The sequence below is a fragment of the Musca domestica genome, unplaced genomic scaffold (assembly GCF_030504385.1).
Source record: "Musca domestica strain aabys unplaced genomic scaffold, Musca_domestica.polishedcontigs.V.1.1 24, whole genome shotgun sequence".
Classification (NCBI taxonomy): Eukaryota; Metazoa; Arthropoda; class Insecta; order Diptera; family Muscidae; genus Musca; species Musca domestica.
This window is the reverse complement of record NW_026712272.1, coordinates 10,184,274-10,202,820: the sequence shown is the minus strand read 5'-3', so window position 1 is coordinate 10,202,820 and position 18,547 is coordinate 10,184,274. Positions and strand designations below refer to the sequence as shown.

Below are 18,547 nucleotides of genomic sequence, written 5' to 3'. Positions count from 1 at the left end.
CATTGGAAATATGGGTTAAAAGTCCACACCTAGATGACTTTAGAAATATTTTTTAAAAATCTACGCCTAGATGGCTTTGGAAATATTTTTTTTAATCCACGCCTAGATGGCTCTGGAAATATTTTTTAAAAATCCACCCCTAAATGGCTTTGGAAATATTTTTTTTAAATCCATGCCTAGATGGCTTTGGAATTATTGGTTAAAAACCCACGCCTAGATGGCTTTTTAAATATTATTTTTAAAAATACACGCTCAGATGGCTTTGAAAATATTTTTTAAAAAATCCATGCTTGGATGGCTTTAGAAATATTTTTTAAAAATTCACGCCTAGATGGCTTTGGAAATATTTCTTTTTAAAAATCCACGCCTTTGAAATATTTTTTTTAAAATCCACGCCTAAATGGCTTTGGAAATAATTTTTTTTAAATATCCACGCCTAGATGGCTTTGGAAATATTTTTTTTAAAAATCCACGCCTAGATGGCTTTGGAAATATTGGTTAAAAATCCAAGCCTAGATGGCTTTGGAAATATTTTTTTTAAAATCCACGCCTAGATGGCTTCGGAAATATTCTTTAAAAAATCCACGCCTAGATGACTTTGGAAATATTTTTTTTTTAAATCCACGCCTAGAAGGCTTTGGAAATATTTTTTTAAAAATCAACGCCTAGAAGGCTTTGGGAATATATTTTTTAAAATCCACGTCTAGATGGCTTTGAAAATATATTTTTTTTAAATCCACGCCTAGATGGCTTTGGAAATATTTTTTAAAAATCCACGCCTAAATGGCTTTGGAAAGATCTTTTTTAAAATCCACGCCTGGATGGCTTTGGAAATATCTTTTTTAAAATCCATGCCTAGATGGCTCTGAAAATATTTGATAGCTTTGGATATTTTTTTTACAAATCCGCGACTAGAAGGCTCTGGTCAAAAATCCACGGATTGATGGCATTGAAAATATTGGTTGAAAGTCCACGCCTAGATGGCTTTGGAAATATTGGTTAAAAATCCACGCCTAGATGGCTCTGGAAATATTTGATAGCTTTTGATATATTTTTTACAAATCCACGACTAGAAGGCTCTGGTCGAAAATCTACGGATTGATGGCATTGGAAATATTGGTTAAAAATCCACGCCTAGATGGCTCTGGAAATAATTTATAACTTTGGAAATATTTGTCACAAATACACGAATAGAAGGCTCTGGAAATATTGGTTAAAAATCCACACCTAGATAACCATGGTTAAAAAGCGAAATTATTTTAAAATTTAGCATTTTCATTCCAAAAAGTTTAGGAAATTACAAGTTCTACCCGATCGAGATTTTTCTGTTTGTTTTTATGGCTGTTTCCTTATTTGTTTTTATAACTCCATGATACTTTCTAATTTCCCCCTATTATTTTCATTTCTTTTAAATAATATTCTTTCAATCATATGTTAATAATATTAAAATATTTCCCACATAAAAATAATTTGTTACTTCTTTGAAAACGTTTTTCAAGAATATTAAAAATTCATACGTGTTCGGAATTTCGTTTAACAATTTTGCTCAAAACAGATGTTATGGCATTTGAATAACGTTTGCAAAAACAAAATTCATATTCCACGTGCGTGTATAAAATAATTTTATGGCCTACTTTTAGGGGCTGAAAAGACAACTCTTTGCCATTTGTGTGTGTGTGTTAGTCAAAATAAATGTAAATGTATTAATATGAGGGATTTTAATGGGCTTTTAAGTGGAGACATAAAATACAATTGTCAAGATTATGACGTGGAAAATGTGATCCTAGGACAATTTTTCAGAGGTATTTAAAATTATAAAATAAGTAAAATTGTTATATTTTATAGAGATATAATATTTAAAATAAGTAACAAAGCAGTAAGTTCGTCTCGGCCGATCTTTGAATACCCTCCACAATTTGAAACGAATTTGGCAATTTTCAAAAAAAATAAAATCCGTTAAAAATTCTGTTAAAATCGTAAAAATACCGAAAGTGAAACTTGAATAAAAAATTCGGTGAATAATGCAGCTAAAATCATCAAAATTCCGAATATAGGGAGGGTATCGTTATATCGGGGCTATACGAAGACGTGGACCTGCACAGACAATTTTCTGTCATAGGCTGTAGTATCCATTACGAACTTCAAAGACCAAATTTGAAACAATTCCGGTGAATAATGTCGCTAAAATCATCAAAATACCTAATATCGGGAGGTACCCTTATATGGGGGCTATACGAAGACGTGGACCTGCACAGACAATTTTCTGTCTTAGGCAGTAGTACCCATTACGAACTTCAAATACCAAATTTAAAATAATTCCGGTGAATAATGTCGCTAAAATCACCAAAATACCGAATATAGGGAGGTACCATTTTATGGGGGCTATACGAAGACGTGAACCTGCACAGACAATTTTCTGTCATAGGCTGTAGTACCCATTACGAACTTCAAAGACCAAATTTGAAACAATTCCGGTGAATAATGTCGCTAAAATCACCAAAATACCGAATATCGGAGGTACCCTTATATGGGGGCTATACAAAGACGTGGACCTGCACAGACAATTTTCTGTCGTAGGCTGTAGTACCCATTACGAGCTTCAAATACCAAATTTGAAACAATTCCGGTAAATAATGTCGCTAAAATCATTAAAATACCGAATATTGGGAGGTACCATTATATGGGGGCTATACGAAGACGTGGACCTGCACAGACAATTTTCTGTCATAGGCTGTAGTACCCATAACAAACTTCAAATACAAAATTTGAAACAATTCCAGTGAATAATGTCGCTAAAATCACCAAAATTCCGAAAAAGGGAGGTACCGTTATATTGGAGCTATACGAAGACGTGGACCTGCACAGACAATTTTCTCTCTTAGGCTGTAGTATGCATTACAAGCTTCAACTACCAAATTTGAAAAAATTCCGGTGAATAATGTCGCTACAATCATCAAAACATCGAATATCGGGAGGTACCATTATATACGAAGACGTGGACCTACACAGACAATTTTCTGTCATAGGCTGAAGTACCCATTACGAACTTCAAATACCAAATTTGAACCAATTCCGGTGAATAATGTCGCTTAAATCACCAAAATACCGAAAAAAGGGAGGTACCATTATATGGGGGCTATACGAAGACGTGGACCTGCACAGACAATTTTCTGTCTTAGGCAGTAGTACCCATTACGAACTTCAAATACCAAATTTAAAATAATTCCGGTGAATAATGTCGCTAAAATCACCAAAATACCGAATATCGGGAAGTACCGTTATATGGGGGCTATACGAAGACCTAGACCTGCACAGACAATTTTCTGCCTTAGGCTTTAGTATTCATTACGAACTTCAAACGCCAAATTTGAAACAATTCCTGTGAATAATGTCGCTAACATCATCAAAATACCGAATATCGGGAGGTACCGTCATATGGGGGCTATACGAAGACTTGGACCTGCACAGACAATTTTCTATCATAGGCTGTAGTATCCATAACGAACTTCAAATATTTGAATTTGAAACAATTCCGGTGAATAATGTCGCTAAAATCATGAAAATACCGAATATCGGGAGGTACCGTTATATGGGGGCTATACAAAGACCTAGACCTGCACAGACAATTTTCTGTCTCAGGCTGTAGTATCCATTACGAACTTCAAACGCCAAATTTGAAACAATTCCTGTGAATAATGTCGCTAACATCATCAAAATACCGAATATCGGGAGGTACCGTCATATGGGGGCTATACGAAGACGTGGACTTGCACAGACAATATTCTGTCTTTGGCTTTAGTATTCATAATGAACTTCAAATACCAAATTTGAATAATGTCGCTAAATTCATTAAAATACCGAAAAAAAGGGAGGTACCATTATATGGGGGCTATACGAAGACGTGGACTTGCACAGACAATTTTCTGTCCTAGGCTGTAGTATGCATTACGAGCTTCAAATACCAAATTTGAAACAATTCCGGTGAATAATGTCGGTTAAATCATCTAAATACCGAAAATAGGGAGGTACCGTTATATTGGAGCTATACGAAGACGTAGACCTGCTCAGACAATTTTCTATCCTAGTCTGTAGTTTCCATTACGAACTTCAAATACCAAATTTGAAGCAATTCCGGTAAATAATGTCGCTTGAATCACCAAAATACCGAATATCGGGAGGTACCATTATATGGGGGCTATACGAAGACGTGGACCTGCACAGACCATTTTCTGTCATAGGCTGTAGTACCCATAACAAACTTCAAATACCAAATTTGAAGCAATTCCGGTGAATAATGTCGCCTAAATCACCAAAATACCGAATATCGGGAGGTACCATTATATGGGGGCTATACGAAGATGTGAACCTGCACAGACAATTTTCTGTCCTAGGCTGTAGTATCTATTACGAACTTCAAACACCAAATTTGAAAGAATTCCCGTGAATAATGTCGCTAAAATCATCAAAATACCGAATATAGGGAGGTACCGTTATATGCGGGCTATATGAAGACGTGGACCTGCACAGACAATTTTCTGTCCTAGGCTATTGTATCCATTACGAACTTCAAATACCAAATTTGAAACAAGTCCGGTGAATAATATCGCTAAAATCATTAAAATACCGAATATCGGGAGGTACCGTCATGTGGGGGCTATATGAAGATGTGGACATGCACAGACAATTTTCTGTCATATGCTGTAGTACCCATTACAAACTTCAAATACTAAATTTGAAACAAATCCGGTAAATAATGTTGTTAAAATCATCAAAATACCGAATACAGGGAGGTACCATGATATAGAGGATATACGAAGACGTGGACCTGCACAGACAATTTTCTGTCTTAGGCTGTAGTATCTATTACGAACTTTAAATACCAAATTTGAAACATTTCCGATGAATAATGTCGCTAAAATCTTCAAAATACCGAATATCGGGAGGTACCGTCATATGGGGGCTATACGAAGACTTGGACCTGCACAGACAATTTTTTGTTATAGGCTGTAGTATCCATTACGGACTACAAACACCAAATTTGAAATAATTCCGGTAAATAATGTCGCTTAGATCACCAAAATACCGAATATAGGGAGGTACCATTATATGGGGGCTCTCCCAAAACGTGAACCTACATCATCCATTTTCAATACCAAAAGTGCTACAGATATACTACACAATTGAGTAAAATTTTATCAACCTATCTCATTTCGTTCGGCTAGAGATAGAGTGATTTCCACAGACGGACATCGCTAAATCGCCATAAAATTTTATGCTGATCAAGAATATGTATACCTTGTGGGGTCAGAAATGTATATTTCGAGGTGTTACAAACGGAATGACGAACTTAATATACCCTCCATAATGTGGTGGAGGATATAAAAATTATGGTCATGAAATGTAAAATACTAAATAAATAAATAAATACGATACTAAATAAATAAATAAATACTAAATAAATATAAATAAATAAATAATAATATAATATAATAAATATAATAATAATAATAATAATAATAATAATAATAATAATAATAATAATAATAATAATAATAATAATAATAATAATAATAATAATAATAATAATAATAATAATAATAATAATAATAATAATAATAATAATAATAATAGTATATAATAATAATATAATAATAACAAATAATACTATAAATAAATAAATATAAATATAAATACTATAAATAAATACGATACTAAAGGGATTAACTTAGATGTTGAGAGAAAGAGAGAGAGAGAGAGAGAAAGATCTTCCCCGTCTCTCATTCTCTCGAGATTTACTTACCCAAACTGAAATAGAAGATTAATGCCGACAATGCACAAACGATGGCCAGAAATAATACGCCAATTGCTATGCTCCTGCCATAGACCATGCTAACCGGTACTGCAGCTGCCTGGCTTTTTCTTCTTTGTCAATGTTTGAAATGGAGATGGATGGGGCGGGTTGGTAATGGGAAATATGAAGAAAGCACTTCCCCTCTTTCCACAGAAATTTTCCCAAAAAATGTATTTAAAAAAAAAATTGCAAGGAAAATTATTCTACACTGAAGTGAAATTTAATCCATTCAACATTGATGAAAATTAAACAATTTTCCAGTTCATTTTTATTTTTCAGGATTGTTGTTGTTGGTCTTTTTTATTTGTTGGTGTTTTTTTTGCTGATTCTTTCACACTTATCTCATGGCATTTTTATAGCTTCATCAGACTAGCTTTTATGAATGACTTGGAGTCTATGTAGCTGGAATGGCAGGCAGGCATGCTGGTGTTTGGACGGACATTCCATTCGGTCTTAAATCTCATGCAGAAAATCACACACACATACTTATCTTTTATTTATCACAATTCAAGTCATGTTGACGCTGTTGTTGTTGATGATGAGAGTGATGAAGACGATGATGCAGCAGCAAAAGCAGCATCTTTGACAAGCTCCTTCGCCGAACCACAACAAAAATAAAAAAAAATGCAGTCTAAGTACGAAAATATAGTTTTCACTTCTAGGGATTGGGGTTTTTTCACTTTTTATTTTATTCTTAAACTAATATTGAGTCATTAATCATGTCTTCTTTTTCTCTTTTTTGAATAGTCAATGGATGGATGGGTTATAGACACAACTCCGGATGTTAGTTTTCAATTGGAGACACATTAACTCAGACAATATTTGGATAGCTCCTTTTTCTGTGACTCAAAGTAGAGGAGTTGATTATTCGATTATTTAAATATATTTTGACTACTGTTTTTGACCCTTTATTAGGTTTCGAAGGAATGGCCAATATTGTCCATTTCGTGTCGGACCTAAATAAATATGATATAAATATTGCGATGTGCCAGGTTTGGACTATATCGACTGCATCCTACACTTTATATGAGGTATGCAATAATTTAAAAAAACAGAATCTCTGACTTGTTTCGCAAGATATGACAGATATAAGTAAATTGGTTGGTAATAAGTTGGAAATTGTGACCCTTTGTGGTGAGGTAGCAGAAGGGGTTGGCAGATATATATCATCATCATAACAGATCTTGCTTTAGCAAAAATACAGGGTGAGTTGGAAAAAACTGCAAATAACTTCAGACTGCTATCATTTCTAAGCCATGATCGCTTTTACTTGCCAAAGAGGTCCGCTGAAAATGTGCACCCTCGGTTGGCCACCAGAACTCAAGCGCCGGCCATGGTGATGGTGTGGGCCGCCATAACAGCCGATGGTCGCTCTCCGCTCGAATTAATCGATCGTGGCATCAGAATAAATGCCGAATATTATCGCGAAAATATTCTGAAGGGTGTATTAAAGCCTTGGGCACGCAAACATTTTGGCCGCAGACCTTCGACATTCCAATAGGACTCAGGACCATCCCACTCAGTACGCGCCACCCAAGAATTCCTCGCTTCATTTCCCGGCGCTCAATGGCCAACAAAATCTCCTGATACCAATTCGTTGGACTATTGTGTCTGGAGTATTTTGGAAAGCAAGGTTGGCACTTAAAAATACCAAAGTGTCGATCACCTCAAGCAAGCGCTTCACCGGGAATGGGTCAAAATACCGCAGAGCAAAAGCTTTAAAATCTATTTGTTTCATAGAAAAATCTCTCTAAAGTCATTCTATTCGCAGAGATCTTTCTAATATATTCCACTCATAGAAAATCTTTAGAGTTCTACTCATTGAAGAGCTTCAAGAGCTATTATTTTCATTGAAAAGCTCTGTAAAGTCGCTTTGAAAGGCCTTCTAGTCTCAGACGAGTCTTCGAATATATTATATTCGGTTAGAGGACAGTTTGAACGTACAAGAGCTTTAGAAGCTTTAAAGAGCATTCTTTAAAAAGAAGGCCTGTAGAAAATCTTCTAATTATAAAACAGCTTTGGAAGGCCTTATATATCCATTGAAACACCTTAGAAGATCTTCTACAAATAGAAGAGCTTTGGACATTTTCTATACCAAAGAAGTGTTTGTGAATATACGCTATTCATAGAACAGCTTCCGAAAAGCTTTGTTCCCAAAAAGATTTCGAAGGTTCTCCTCCATCATCTTTATATTCCACTAGAAAAGCTTCCGATTTACTTATATTTATGGAGGATCTTTTTCCATAGAAGCCTTAGCATTTTTATTGCACATTTTCAGAAGGTCTTCTTTCATAGAAGAACTTTAGAAGGACTGAAGATCTTCTTTTTATAGAAGAGCTTCAGAAGATCTTTTTTTCATAGAAGAGCTTCCGAAGGTCTTCTTTTCAAGGAAGAGCTGCAGAAAGTATTCTTTTCATAGAAGACCTTCAGAGGTCTTCTTTTCATAGAAGAGCTTTCGAAGGTCTTCTTGTCATAGAAGAGCTACCGAAGGTCTTCTTTTCATAGAAGAGCCTCCGAAAGGTATTATTTTCATAGAAGGGCTTCCAAAGGCCTTTTGGTCATAGAAAAGCCTCCGAAGGTCTTCTTGTCATAGAAGAGCTTGCAAAGGTTTTCTTGTCATAGAAAAGCGTCCGAATGTCTTCTTGCCATAGAAGAGCTTCCGAAGGTCTTTTTTTCATAGAAGAGCTCCCGAAGGTCTTCTTTTCATAGAAGAGCTCCCGAAGGTCTTCTTTTCACAGAAGAAGAAAAAAAGTGAAAATTGTTGACAAATCACTTACGGACCGAAAGTCAAGGAGTCTCTATAGACAAATTGAAGGCCAGGGAATCTCTGTAGACGAGCTGAAGGCCAGGGAGTCTTTATAGACGTGTAGAAGGCCAGGAAGTCTATGTTGGAGGACTGAAGGCCAGGGAGTCTCTGTAGACGAGCTGAAGGTCAGGGAGTCTCTATAGACGTGCGAAAGGCCAGCTGAAGGCCAGGGAATCTCTATAGGCGAGCTGAAAAGCCAGGAAGTCTCTATAGACGAGCTGAAGGCCAGGGAGTCTCTATAGACGAGCTGAAGGCCAGCGGGTCTCTATAGACGAGCTGAAGGGAGTCTCTATAGAAGAGCTGAAGGGCCAAGGAGTCTCTATAGAAGAGCTGAAGGGCCAAGGAGTCTCTATAGACGAGCTGAACGGCCAGCGGGTCTCTAAAGACGAGCTGAACGGCCAGCGGGTCTCTAAAGACGAGCTGAACGGCAAGCGGGTCTCTATAGACGAGCTGAAAGGCCAGGGAGTCTCTATAGACGAGCTGAAAGGCCAGTGAGTCTCTATAGACGAGCTGAAAGGCCAGGGAGTCTCTGAAGGGCCAGGGAGTCTTTATAGACGTGTAGAAGGCCAGGAAGTCCATGTTGGCGGACTGGATGCCAAGGAGTCTATATAGACGTGTTGAAAGCCAGGGAGTCCCTATAGACGAGCTGAAGGCCAGGGAGTCTTTCTAGGAGAGTTGAAGACCAGAGAGTCTCTATAGACGAGCTTAGGGGCCTGGGAGTCTCTATAGACGAGCTTAGGGGCCTGGGAGTCTCTATAGACGAGCTGAAGGCCAGGAAGTCTCTATAGGCGAGCTGAATGCCAGGGAGTCTCTATAGGCGAGCTAAAGGCCAGGGAGTCCCTATAGACGAGCTGAACGGCCAGGGAATCTCTGTAGGCGAGCTGAACGGCCAGCGGATCGCTATAGACTAGCGGAAGGCCAGGGAGTCCGAAGGAATGGAGAGTCTGGTAACTTTACGGTACCCTCTCATTTAAAACATTTCGACGATTTTTTGCATATTTTTCAACGGAGTTGCCCTAATCATGCATTTTGCAAAAAAAACAGTTCATATGAACCACATTCCATGTGTCCTATTCACAACACAGGTTTGCTCATTTTCACTCAGGAGCAGGAGTGTTCGAAGAATAGGAGTGCTTTTCGGAGTCTAAGAAGGGGGTAAAGTGCTCGGCAAGAGTGGAATCAGCTCTACTTTTGAATTCTGCTCCCATTTAAAAATGAGGAAATTACGATCGCTCATATTATTTTAGCTACATCGAAAAATTGGATTTGCTCGATTTTCTTCTTCTGCTCCCAGAATTATACTCGCAAGTTTTTCGGAGGCCTGGTTCTATTTGAAAAATGGTAACGAGTCTTCTCTTCGATTTCAGAACTTGAATCGTTGCTTTTAAATTGAACCTCTAATTTGTATATGTTGTAGGAACCCCTAAAGAAGGGTTTGTATTAATATTTAGACGTCTCTAGGAAGAATTTTTTCCATCTGGGGAACACCTTTGAAAGGTTTGCCATCTATACAACACCTCCGCAGGGCCTTCTATGTCTAATAGCCTTTCTTTGTTTACTTTATTTGTCTTGTTTACATAGTTTCTCATTTCTTATTACCAGACATTTGCTCCATGAATAATTTTCACTGTTCCACTACTCCCATCGACAGGGTCCAATGTCCATTGTTAGAATTCCGCTAGGGTCCTTTTGATATTAAAATTCTGTTTATTTTTAACATTTCGTTGTAATTTGATACTCTGTTTTGTTATTATGCGGCGTTCTCTACAGCTTCTTTCGGTCGCTGTATCTGTCTGTGTCTTGGCTTGGCCCCATCGAATTCTCAAAGGCGTAATAGCATTTCAAAATTTGCATTGCAGATACATTCGTCACGTTCATTTGTTAAGCTTTTGTTAATAGGTCCTGGCGTTAATGTCGCTGTATTTGTGTTGGTGTTGGTTTGAAAACGTATGTTCGGTCGTTGTGTTCGAGTTAGGATAACAACAATGTTAGAAAGAGAAAAAACATTTGGAAACTGTTGAATCTGCATTTTTCCCCCTCTTTTCATGTCTTCTCTTTGTTTGCTTTGTTGCCATTAAAATAATATTTTCTCTTGACTAGCCTCTTTTTTTTTTTTGAGAGAGAGAGAAATTATCAACAACAATTGCCTGGCTTGACCATATTTGTTGAGGTAATAAATATTTATGACCATTCGTTTTGTCAGTTACCTTGGCGATTCTAAGAGAAGTCAAAAGGGAGTCTTTCATTCGAGAGATGTTGAAAAGTAATAATTGGCGTTATGCATGAAATTATCATCAAAAGGGAGAATATGAAGACATCAAATGGCCTATTGACACGTATCGCAATGTTAACAAACCGAGCGACCTTGACTAGACAGGTAAATTAAGGAGACCAGGGAATCTCTGTAGGCGAGTTGAAGGCCAGAGAGTCTCTATAGGCGAGCTGAAGGCCAGGGAATCTCTGTAGGCGAGTTAAAGGCCAAGGAGTCTCTATAGGCGAGCTGAAAGCCAGGGAGTCTCTATAAGCTAGCTGAAGGCCAGAGAGTCTCTATAGGCGAGCTGAAGGCCAGAGAGTCTCTATAGGCGAGCTGAAGGCCAGGGAGTCTCTATAGGCGAGCTGAAGGCGAGCTGAAGGCCAGGGAGTCTCTATAGGCGAGCTGAAGGCCAGGGAATCTCTGTAGGCGAGTTGGAAGCCAGGGAATCTCTGTAGGCGAGTTGAAAGCCAGGAAATCTCTATAGGCGAGCTGAAGGCCAGGGAGTCTCTATATGCGAGCTGAAAGCGAGGGAGTCTCTATAGGCGAGCTGAAGGCCGGGGAGTCTCTATAGGCGAGCTGAAGGCCAGGGAGTCTCTATAGGCGAGCTGAAGGCCAGGGAGTCTCTATAGGCGAGCTGAAAGAGAGGGAGTCTCTATAAGCGAGCTGAAGGCCAGGGAGTCTCTATAGGCGAGCTGAAAGCGAGGGAGTCTCTATAAGCGAGCTGAAGGCCAGGGAGTCTCTATAGGCGAGCTGAAGGCCAGGGAGTCTCTATAGGCGAGCTGAAGGCCAGGGAATCTCTGTAGGCGAGTTGAAAGCCAGGGAATCTCTGTAGGCGAGTTGAAAGCCAGGGAATCTCTATAGGCTAGCTGAAGGCCAGGGAGTCTCTATAGGTGAGCTGAAGGCCAGCGAGTCCCTACAGACGAGCTGAAGGACCAGGGAGTCTCTATAGACGAGCTGAAGGACCAGGGAGTCTCTATAGACGAGCTGAAGGACCAAGGAGTCTCTATAGACGAGCTGAAGGGCCAGGGAGTCTCTATAGCAAGCTGAAGGGCCAGGGAGTCTCTATAGACGAGCTAATGGCCAGGAACTCTCTAGCTGAGAGCTGATGGCCAGGGAGTCTCTATAGGCAAGTTGAAGGCCGATAGTCTCTATAGGCGAGCTGAAGGCCAGTAAATCTCTGTAGGCGAGTTGAAGGGAGTCTCTATAGACGAGCTGAAGGGCCAGAGAGTCTCTATAGGCGAGCTGAAGGCCAGGGAGTCTCTATAGGCGAGCCGATGGCCAGGGAGTCTCTATAGGCGAGCTGATGGCCAGGGAGTCTCTATAGGCGAGCTGATGGCCAGGGAGTCTCTATAGGCGAGCTGATGGCCAGGGAGTCTCTATAGACGAGCTGAAGGACCAAGGAGTCTCTATAGACGAGCTGAAGGGCCAGGGAGTCTCTATAGACGAGCTGAAGGGCCAGGGAGTCTCTGTAGACGAGCTGAAGGGCCAGGGAGTCTCTGTAGACGAGCTGAAGGGCCAGGGAGTCTCTGTAGACGAGCTGAAGGACCAAGGAGTCTCTATAGACGAGCTGAAGGGCCAGGGAGTCTCTATAGCAAGCTGAAGGGCCAGGGAGTCTCTATAGACGAGCTAATGGCCAGGAACTCTCTATAGACGAGCTGATGGCCAGGGAGTCTCTATAGGCAAGTTGAAGGCCGATAGTCTCTATAGGCGAGCTGAAGGCCAGTAAATCTCTGTAGGCGAGTTGAAGGGAGTCTCTATAGACGAGCTGAAGGGCCAGAGAGTCTCTATAGGCGAGCTGAAGGCCAGGGAGTCTCTATAGGCGAGCCGATGGCCAGGGAGTCTCTATAGGCGAGCTGATGGCCAGGGAGTCTCTATAGGCGATCTGATGGCCAGGGAGTCTCTATAGGCGAGCTGATGGCCAGGGAGTCTCTATAGGCGAGCTGAAGGCCAGTGAGTCTCCATAGGCGAGCTGAAGCCCAGTGAGTCTCCATAGGCGAGCTGAAGGCCAGTGAGTCTCTATAGGCGAGCTGAAGGCCAGGGAGTCTCTATAGGCGAGCTGAAAGCGAGGGAGTCTCTATAAGCGAGCTGGAGGTCAGGGAGGTTCTATAAGCGAGCTGAAGGCCAGGGAGTCTCTATAGGCGAGCTGAAGGCCAGGGAGTCTCTATAGGCGAACTGAAAGCCAGGGAGTCTCTATAGGCGAGCTGAAGGCGAGCTGAAGGCGAGCTGAAGGCCAGGGAGTCTCTATAGACGGGTTGATGGCCAGGGATTCTCTATAAGCGAGCTGAAGGTCAGGAAGTCTCTATAAGCGAGCTGAAGGCCAGGGAGTCTCTATAGGCGAGCTGAAGGCCAGGGAGTCTCTAAAGACGGGCTGATGGCCAGGGATTCTCTATAAGCGAGCTGAAGGTCAGGAAGTCTCTATAGACGAGCTGAAGGACCAGGGAATCTCTATAGGCGAGCTGAAGGGAGTCTCTAGAGACGAGCTGAAGTACCAGGGAGTCTCTATAGACGAGCTGAAGGACCAGGGAGTCTCTATAGACGAGCTGAAGGACCAAGGAGTCTCTATAGACGAGCTGAAGGGCCAGGGAGTCTCTATAGACGAGCTGAAGGGCCAGGGAGTCTCTGTAGACGAGCTGAAGGGCCAGGGAGTCTCTGTAGACGAGCTGAAGGGCCAGGGAGTCTCTGTAGACGAGCTGAAGGGCCAGGGAGTCTTTGTAGACGAGCTGAAGGGCCAATTCTCCAATTTCAATGAAATCTGGAATTTTTTATGCATATAAAAGCAAAAAGGGTTGCGAAGCGCACCGGGCTTCGCTAGTCTCATATAAAGTGAAGGAAGTAACCAATATACTCCAAATCGGGCACCTCTCACTATATATATCATATTTATTTAGGTCCGATACGAAATGTTCAATATTGGCCAAATCCTTCAGAATCTGCTCCATAGAGGGTCAATAATTTGAATAATCATAACAGAACAGAACAGAAATATATTTAAATAATCGAACATTGGCAGAGGAAATGCATCTGTCGGCATAACCGACTGATACTTTTGAACTTGTAAAACTATCCGTATTTTATCCAAAAGAAAAAATCTTCCGAAAATTATGTTTTTTTTACTGAAATTTATATCTTCTTCATGCTCTATTATTAACGAATAAAAGACCATTCGGTAACATTATATTGCGGATACTTTAATCCTTAAGAGGTCCCAAATTGGGAATATTTTTCTCAGAACAGCGTTATTGTCCATTTTAATTTTGTGGCGTCCAAATACTGGACCCTAATAATTGAAAATTATTTCAAGCTTTTTAATCTCCCTGTGTCGACTATCCAAATGAATTCATTATTTTTACACAAATATTAAGTTTAACTATTAATTATTATTTCATCTTCATCTCATAATTTTTGTTGTTATTGAAAAAATCTCTTTGCACTTAACCTCATTGTGGTAAACGGAGACACACACACACACACAGAAGCAAAGGAAAAAAGGTCATAACTTAATTTCAAAGGACATTGAACAGACCACTGAACTCAACCATAAAATAACACTGAATTTCCACTTCCTTGTTGGCGCTGGTAGGAGTTAAAGATTTATTCCGAAACAATAACAGCGATAACACTCAAGCACACAAACGCACTTTTAATTAAATATGTTATTTTATTTAATTTATTTATTTATTATTTTAATTTCAAGAACTTAAATAAATTTTAATTTTTTCATTTTAAATTTCAACAACTTTAATGAATTTTGTGATTTTTTAATGTTATACATTCTTAATTGTCAATATTTTATTTAAATATCTCTCCCTTTATTTTTATCTCTTCAAAGAAATTTTAATCTCAATTTAAATTCAAATTGAACGTTACAAATCACTTCGTTCTTTTTATGTTTACGAAATTAGATTTTCTTTTTTTCTAACGACTTTCGTTGACGAATTGAATGAGAAAAATTCACTCTCTCATTTTTTTCAAGCCGACAAGACGTCCGAATTGTATCACGTTCCGTTTGTAACTGATGCTTTCGTTTTTCAACTGGATTTCAGCTACCAACCATCCAACCAACCAATGATAATGGTAATTGTTTTATATTTCCAAAAACAAGAAGAAAATAACACAGAAGAAAAAAAACAAAACCCTCACAGCAAAGAAGTATTCTCACACAAATACACCGACACACACAACTGAGTTGATGGCATTGCCACACACGCACACTGTTACCACAAACTCATTGAAACCGATTTTGTTTACATTTGCCAAAACACACATACGAACAACAGTAAATAAAACAAGAGTAGAAACATTGCCGGCAAAATGTGACAATAATCTCAGAGTGATAACAACACTCACACATAGACAATGTGTTGTGATGCTCTCCCTCTCTCTCAATTCTTCTTTCTCATTCAAGCAATGAAATGATCATTACATTTTTTATTTGGTTTTATTTTGTCTTTGATTTCTTGTTGTTGGTCTTTCCAACAGCTGTTGAGAATAAAAACAGTGGACATCATGGCGTATGGGTGTTTCAATTGGTCGATTGTTAGAAAAAGTATACGCGCCATGGGCCACCATACAAAATACGTTCAGCATAGAAGAAATTAAATATATTCAAGAAAATTCCTGCAGATAATAAAAGTAAACTTAACAAATTAAAAAGTATCGGTCGGTTTTGGCTACAGATGGATACCCTCAGCCAATGTTCGATTATTTAAATGTATTTTGACTTCTGTTATGATTATTCAAATTGTTGACTCTCTATGGAGTAAGTTTCGAAGGAATGAGCCAATATTGTACATTTCGTATAGGTCCTAAATAAATATGATATAATTATTGTGACGCACCAGGTTTGATTATATAGACTTCTTCCTTCAGTTTATATGAAATACCAGATATAGTCGACCGAAGTGTTCTATTTTCACACTTCGTCTAATACAGATAAAAATATTGGTATGGGTAGAATTACAAGAAAATCGAACAGTTATATCCAATTCTATGCGAAATCATAAATTCCATATTCTTCTCAGGTTTCTGGTAGAGAAAAATGTTCAGATATACCAGAATGAGTGGACCGATATATCTTCATCTTCACAGCAAATATTAATGGGATGTGAGGATTACGAAGAGAAACGGATGTTTATTTCGGATTTTATAAACGTTTTTGGTTATTCAAAATTTCGATCTTTTGTGGGGGAGGTACCAGAAGGAGTAGACTGATATCTACTATCTATATAACAGATCTTGTGCTGATGGAAACACTGAGACGTACCAAGTCTGAATGAAATCGGATGTTAATTTTGCATTTTATGAGCTTCATGGATATTCAAAATTTTGATCCTTTGTGGGTGAGGTACCAGAAGCAGTGCGCCGATGTCTCCCATCTTCACAGTAGATCTTGTGTTAGTAGAAATAATGGGATGTGTGAAATATGAAGAGAACCGGATGCTTATTTCGGATTTTGTGCTCCTTTTAGTTAATTAAAACTCTGACCCTTTGTGGGGGAGGTACCAGAAGGAATGGTCGGACCCCCACCTTCTTTATAACAGATCTTGTGTTGATAGAAATATTGAGATGTGCCAAATCTGAATGGAATTGGATGTTAATTCGCATTTTATGAGCGCAATTTATATTCAACATTTTGACACTTTGTGGGGGAGGTATCAGAAGAAGTGGACCGATATATCCCATCTTCACAGCTGATCTTATGTTAGTAGAAACAATAGGATGTGTGAAATATGAAGAGAAACGGATGTTTATTACGGATTCTATAATTGTTTTTGTTATTCAAAACTTTGACTCTTTGTGGGGGAGATACCAGAAGGAATGGACCGATCTTTACCATCTTTATAATAGATCTTGTTTTGATATAAATATTGAGATGTGACGAGTCTGAATGGAATCGGATGTTAATTTTGCGTTTTAAGGGTTTCATGAATATTTAACATTCTGACCCGATGTGGGGGAGGTACCAGAAGGAGTGGACCATCTTCAAACTAGACCTTGGGTAAATAAAAATATTGGAATGTGTAAAATTTGAAAACGTTCGGATCCTTACATCACATTTTATAAGAGTTATAATTATTCAAAATGTTGACCCTTTGTGGGGGAGGTACTTGATGGAGTGGACCGATACTGTCCATTTTCGCCACCCAACCTAGCACTGACGCAAATATTAGGATTTGCAAAGTTAGAGCAAAATCGGGTAATCGTTCCTCTTTCTGTGCAAAAAATATATTTTATATATATTTTTTGAAAATTTCGACCCTTTGTGCGGGGAGGTACCAAAATAAGTGGACCGATATATTCCCTCCTAACACCAGACCTTGTGTTACAAAAAAATATTGTGATATGTGAAATTTGAAGACAATCGGACACTTACATCGTATTTTATAGGGGTTACAAATATTTTAAATGTTGACTCTTTGTGGGGGAGGTACTTGATGGAGTGGACCGACATTGTCCATTTTTGCACTTGATCTAAAATTGACGCAAATATTAGGATTTGCAAAGTTCGAGCAAAATCGGATTATTGCTTCTCTTTTTGTGCAGTTAAATATGTCTTTTTTCGAAAATTTCGAAGTGGACCGATATTGTCCATCTCCGAACTCGATGTAAGTTTGATAATAATATTACAATGTACCAAGTTGGGACCAAATCGGACGCTCTTTTCGAGAATTATGTTGCGCCTCACCAGCCAAACAGATGGACAGACGAACATCGGTAGATCGACTCCAAATGTCCTGAAACGGATTTGGCCCAAAGAGGCCTGGGGTCTAAAAACGTTATTTTGATGAGGCATGTTTGGGCCGTATCAAATTATATATACCCACCATTTGGTAGGAATTTGCCAATTCTCAAAAACAATAAAATCCTTTAAAAATTCTGTTAAAATCTTAAAAATACCGAATGTAGCTAGGGTCTATACGACGACATGGACCTGCATAGGTAACTTTTGTCATAAGGCATTACAATATTCAAATGCGAAACTTAAAAAAATCAGTGAATAATGTAGCTAAAATCATCAAAATACCGAATATCGGGAGGTTCCGTTATATGGGGGCTATATGAAGACGTGGACCTGCACAGACAGTTTTCTGTCTTAGGCTGTTGTATCCATTACGAACTTCAAATACCAAATTTGAAAAGATTCCGGTGAATAATGTCGCTAAATTTTTTCAAACAACTTCAGTTCGTTCGGAAGCTAGAGTGATTTTCACAGACGGACGGACGGATATTGCTAAATGCACGTAGAATTTTATGCTGAACCAGAATATATATACTTCGTGGGGTCTAAAATGTATATTTCGAGGTGTTACAAACGGAATGACAAACTTAATATACCCTCCATACTATGGTGGAGGGTATAAAAATTGCATCAATGTGCGCAAAAATATTCCACAAAATTTTTTGATTAATTTTTTCTTGGAATTTTATCGAGAGTTTGCCAAGACTGACCCTCGTGCAAAATTTTAAGTTTCTATCTTCTGCCGTTTCGTCTGGGCGTCAGTCAATCAGTTACTCTTTTGCATCAACCACAATGAAGTCCCGTTCTCTTACCCCCAAAAACCCCCCAGACAAAAAAACAAATACCCTGTTTTGTTATGCTTTAGCTAATTTGCTTAAAAATTGCATTGTTAAACAG

The 18,547-nt window shown here is 38.9% G+C and overlaps 1 protein-coding gene across 1 annotated transcript in view; it reads right to left on the bottom strand.

The window, feature by feature from the left end:
* Positions 1 to 5,980, bottom strand: part of LOC101898923 (relaxin receptor 2) — a 77,348-nt gene extending 71,368 nt beyond the window's left edge. Inside the window, exon 1 of the mRNA XM_059123318.1 lies at positions 5,801 to 5,980. Within this exon, the coding sequence (XP_058979301.1) occupies positions 5,801 to 5,888 (88 nt within the window). The 5' untranslated portion in view covers positions 5,889 to 5,980. The remainder of the gene's footprint in view (positions 1 to 5,800) is intronic.
* Positions 5,981 to 18,547: the final 12,567 nt, after the last annotated feature.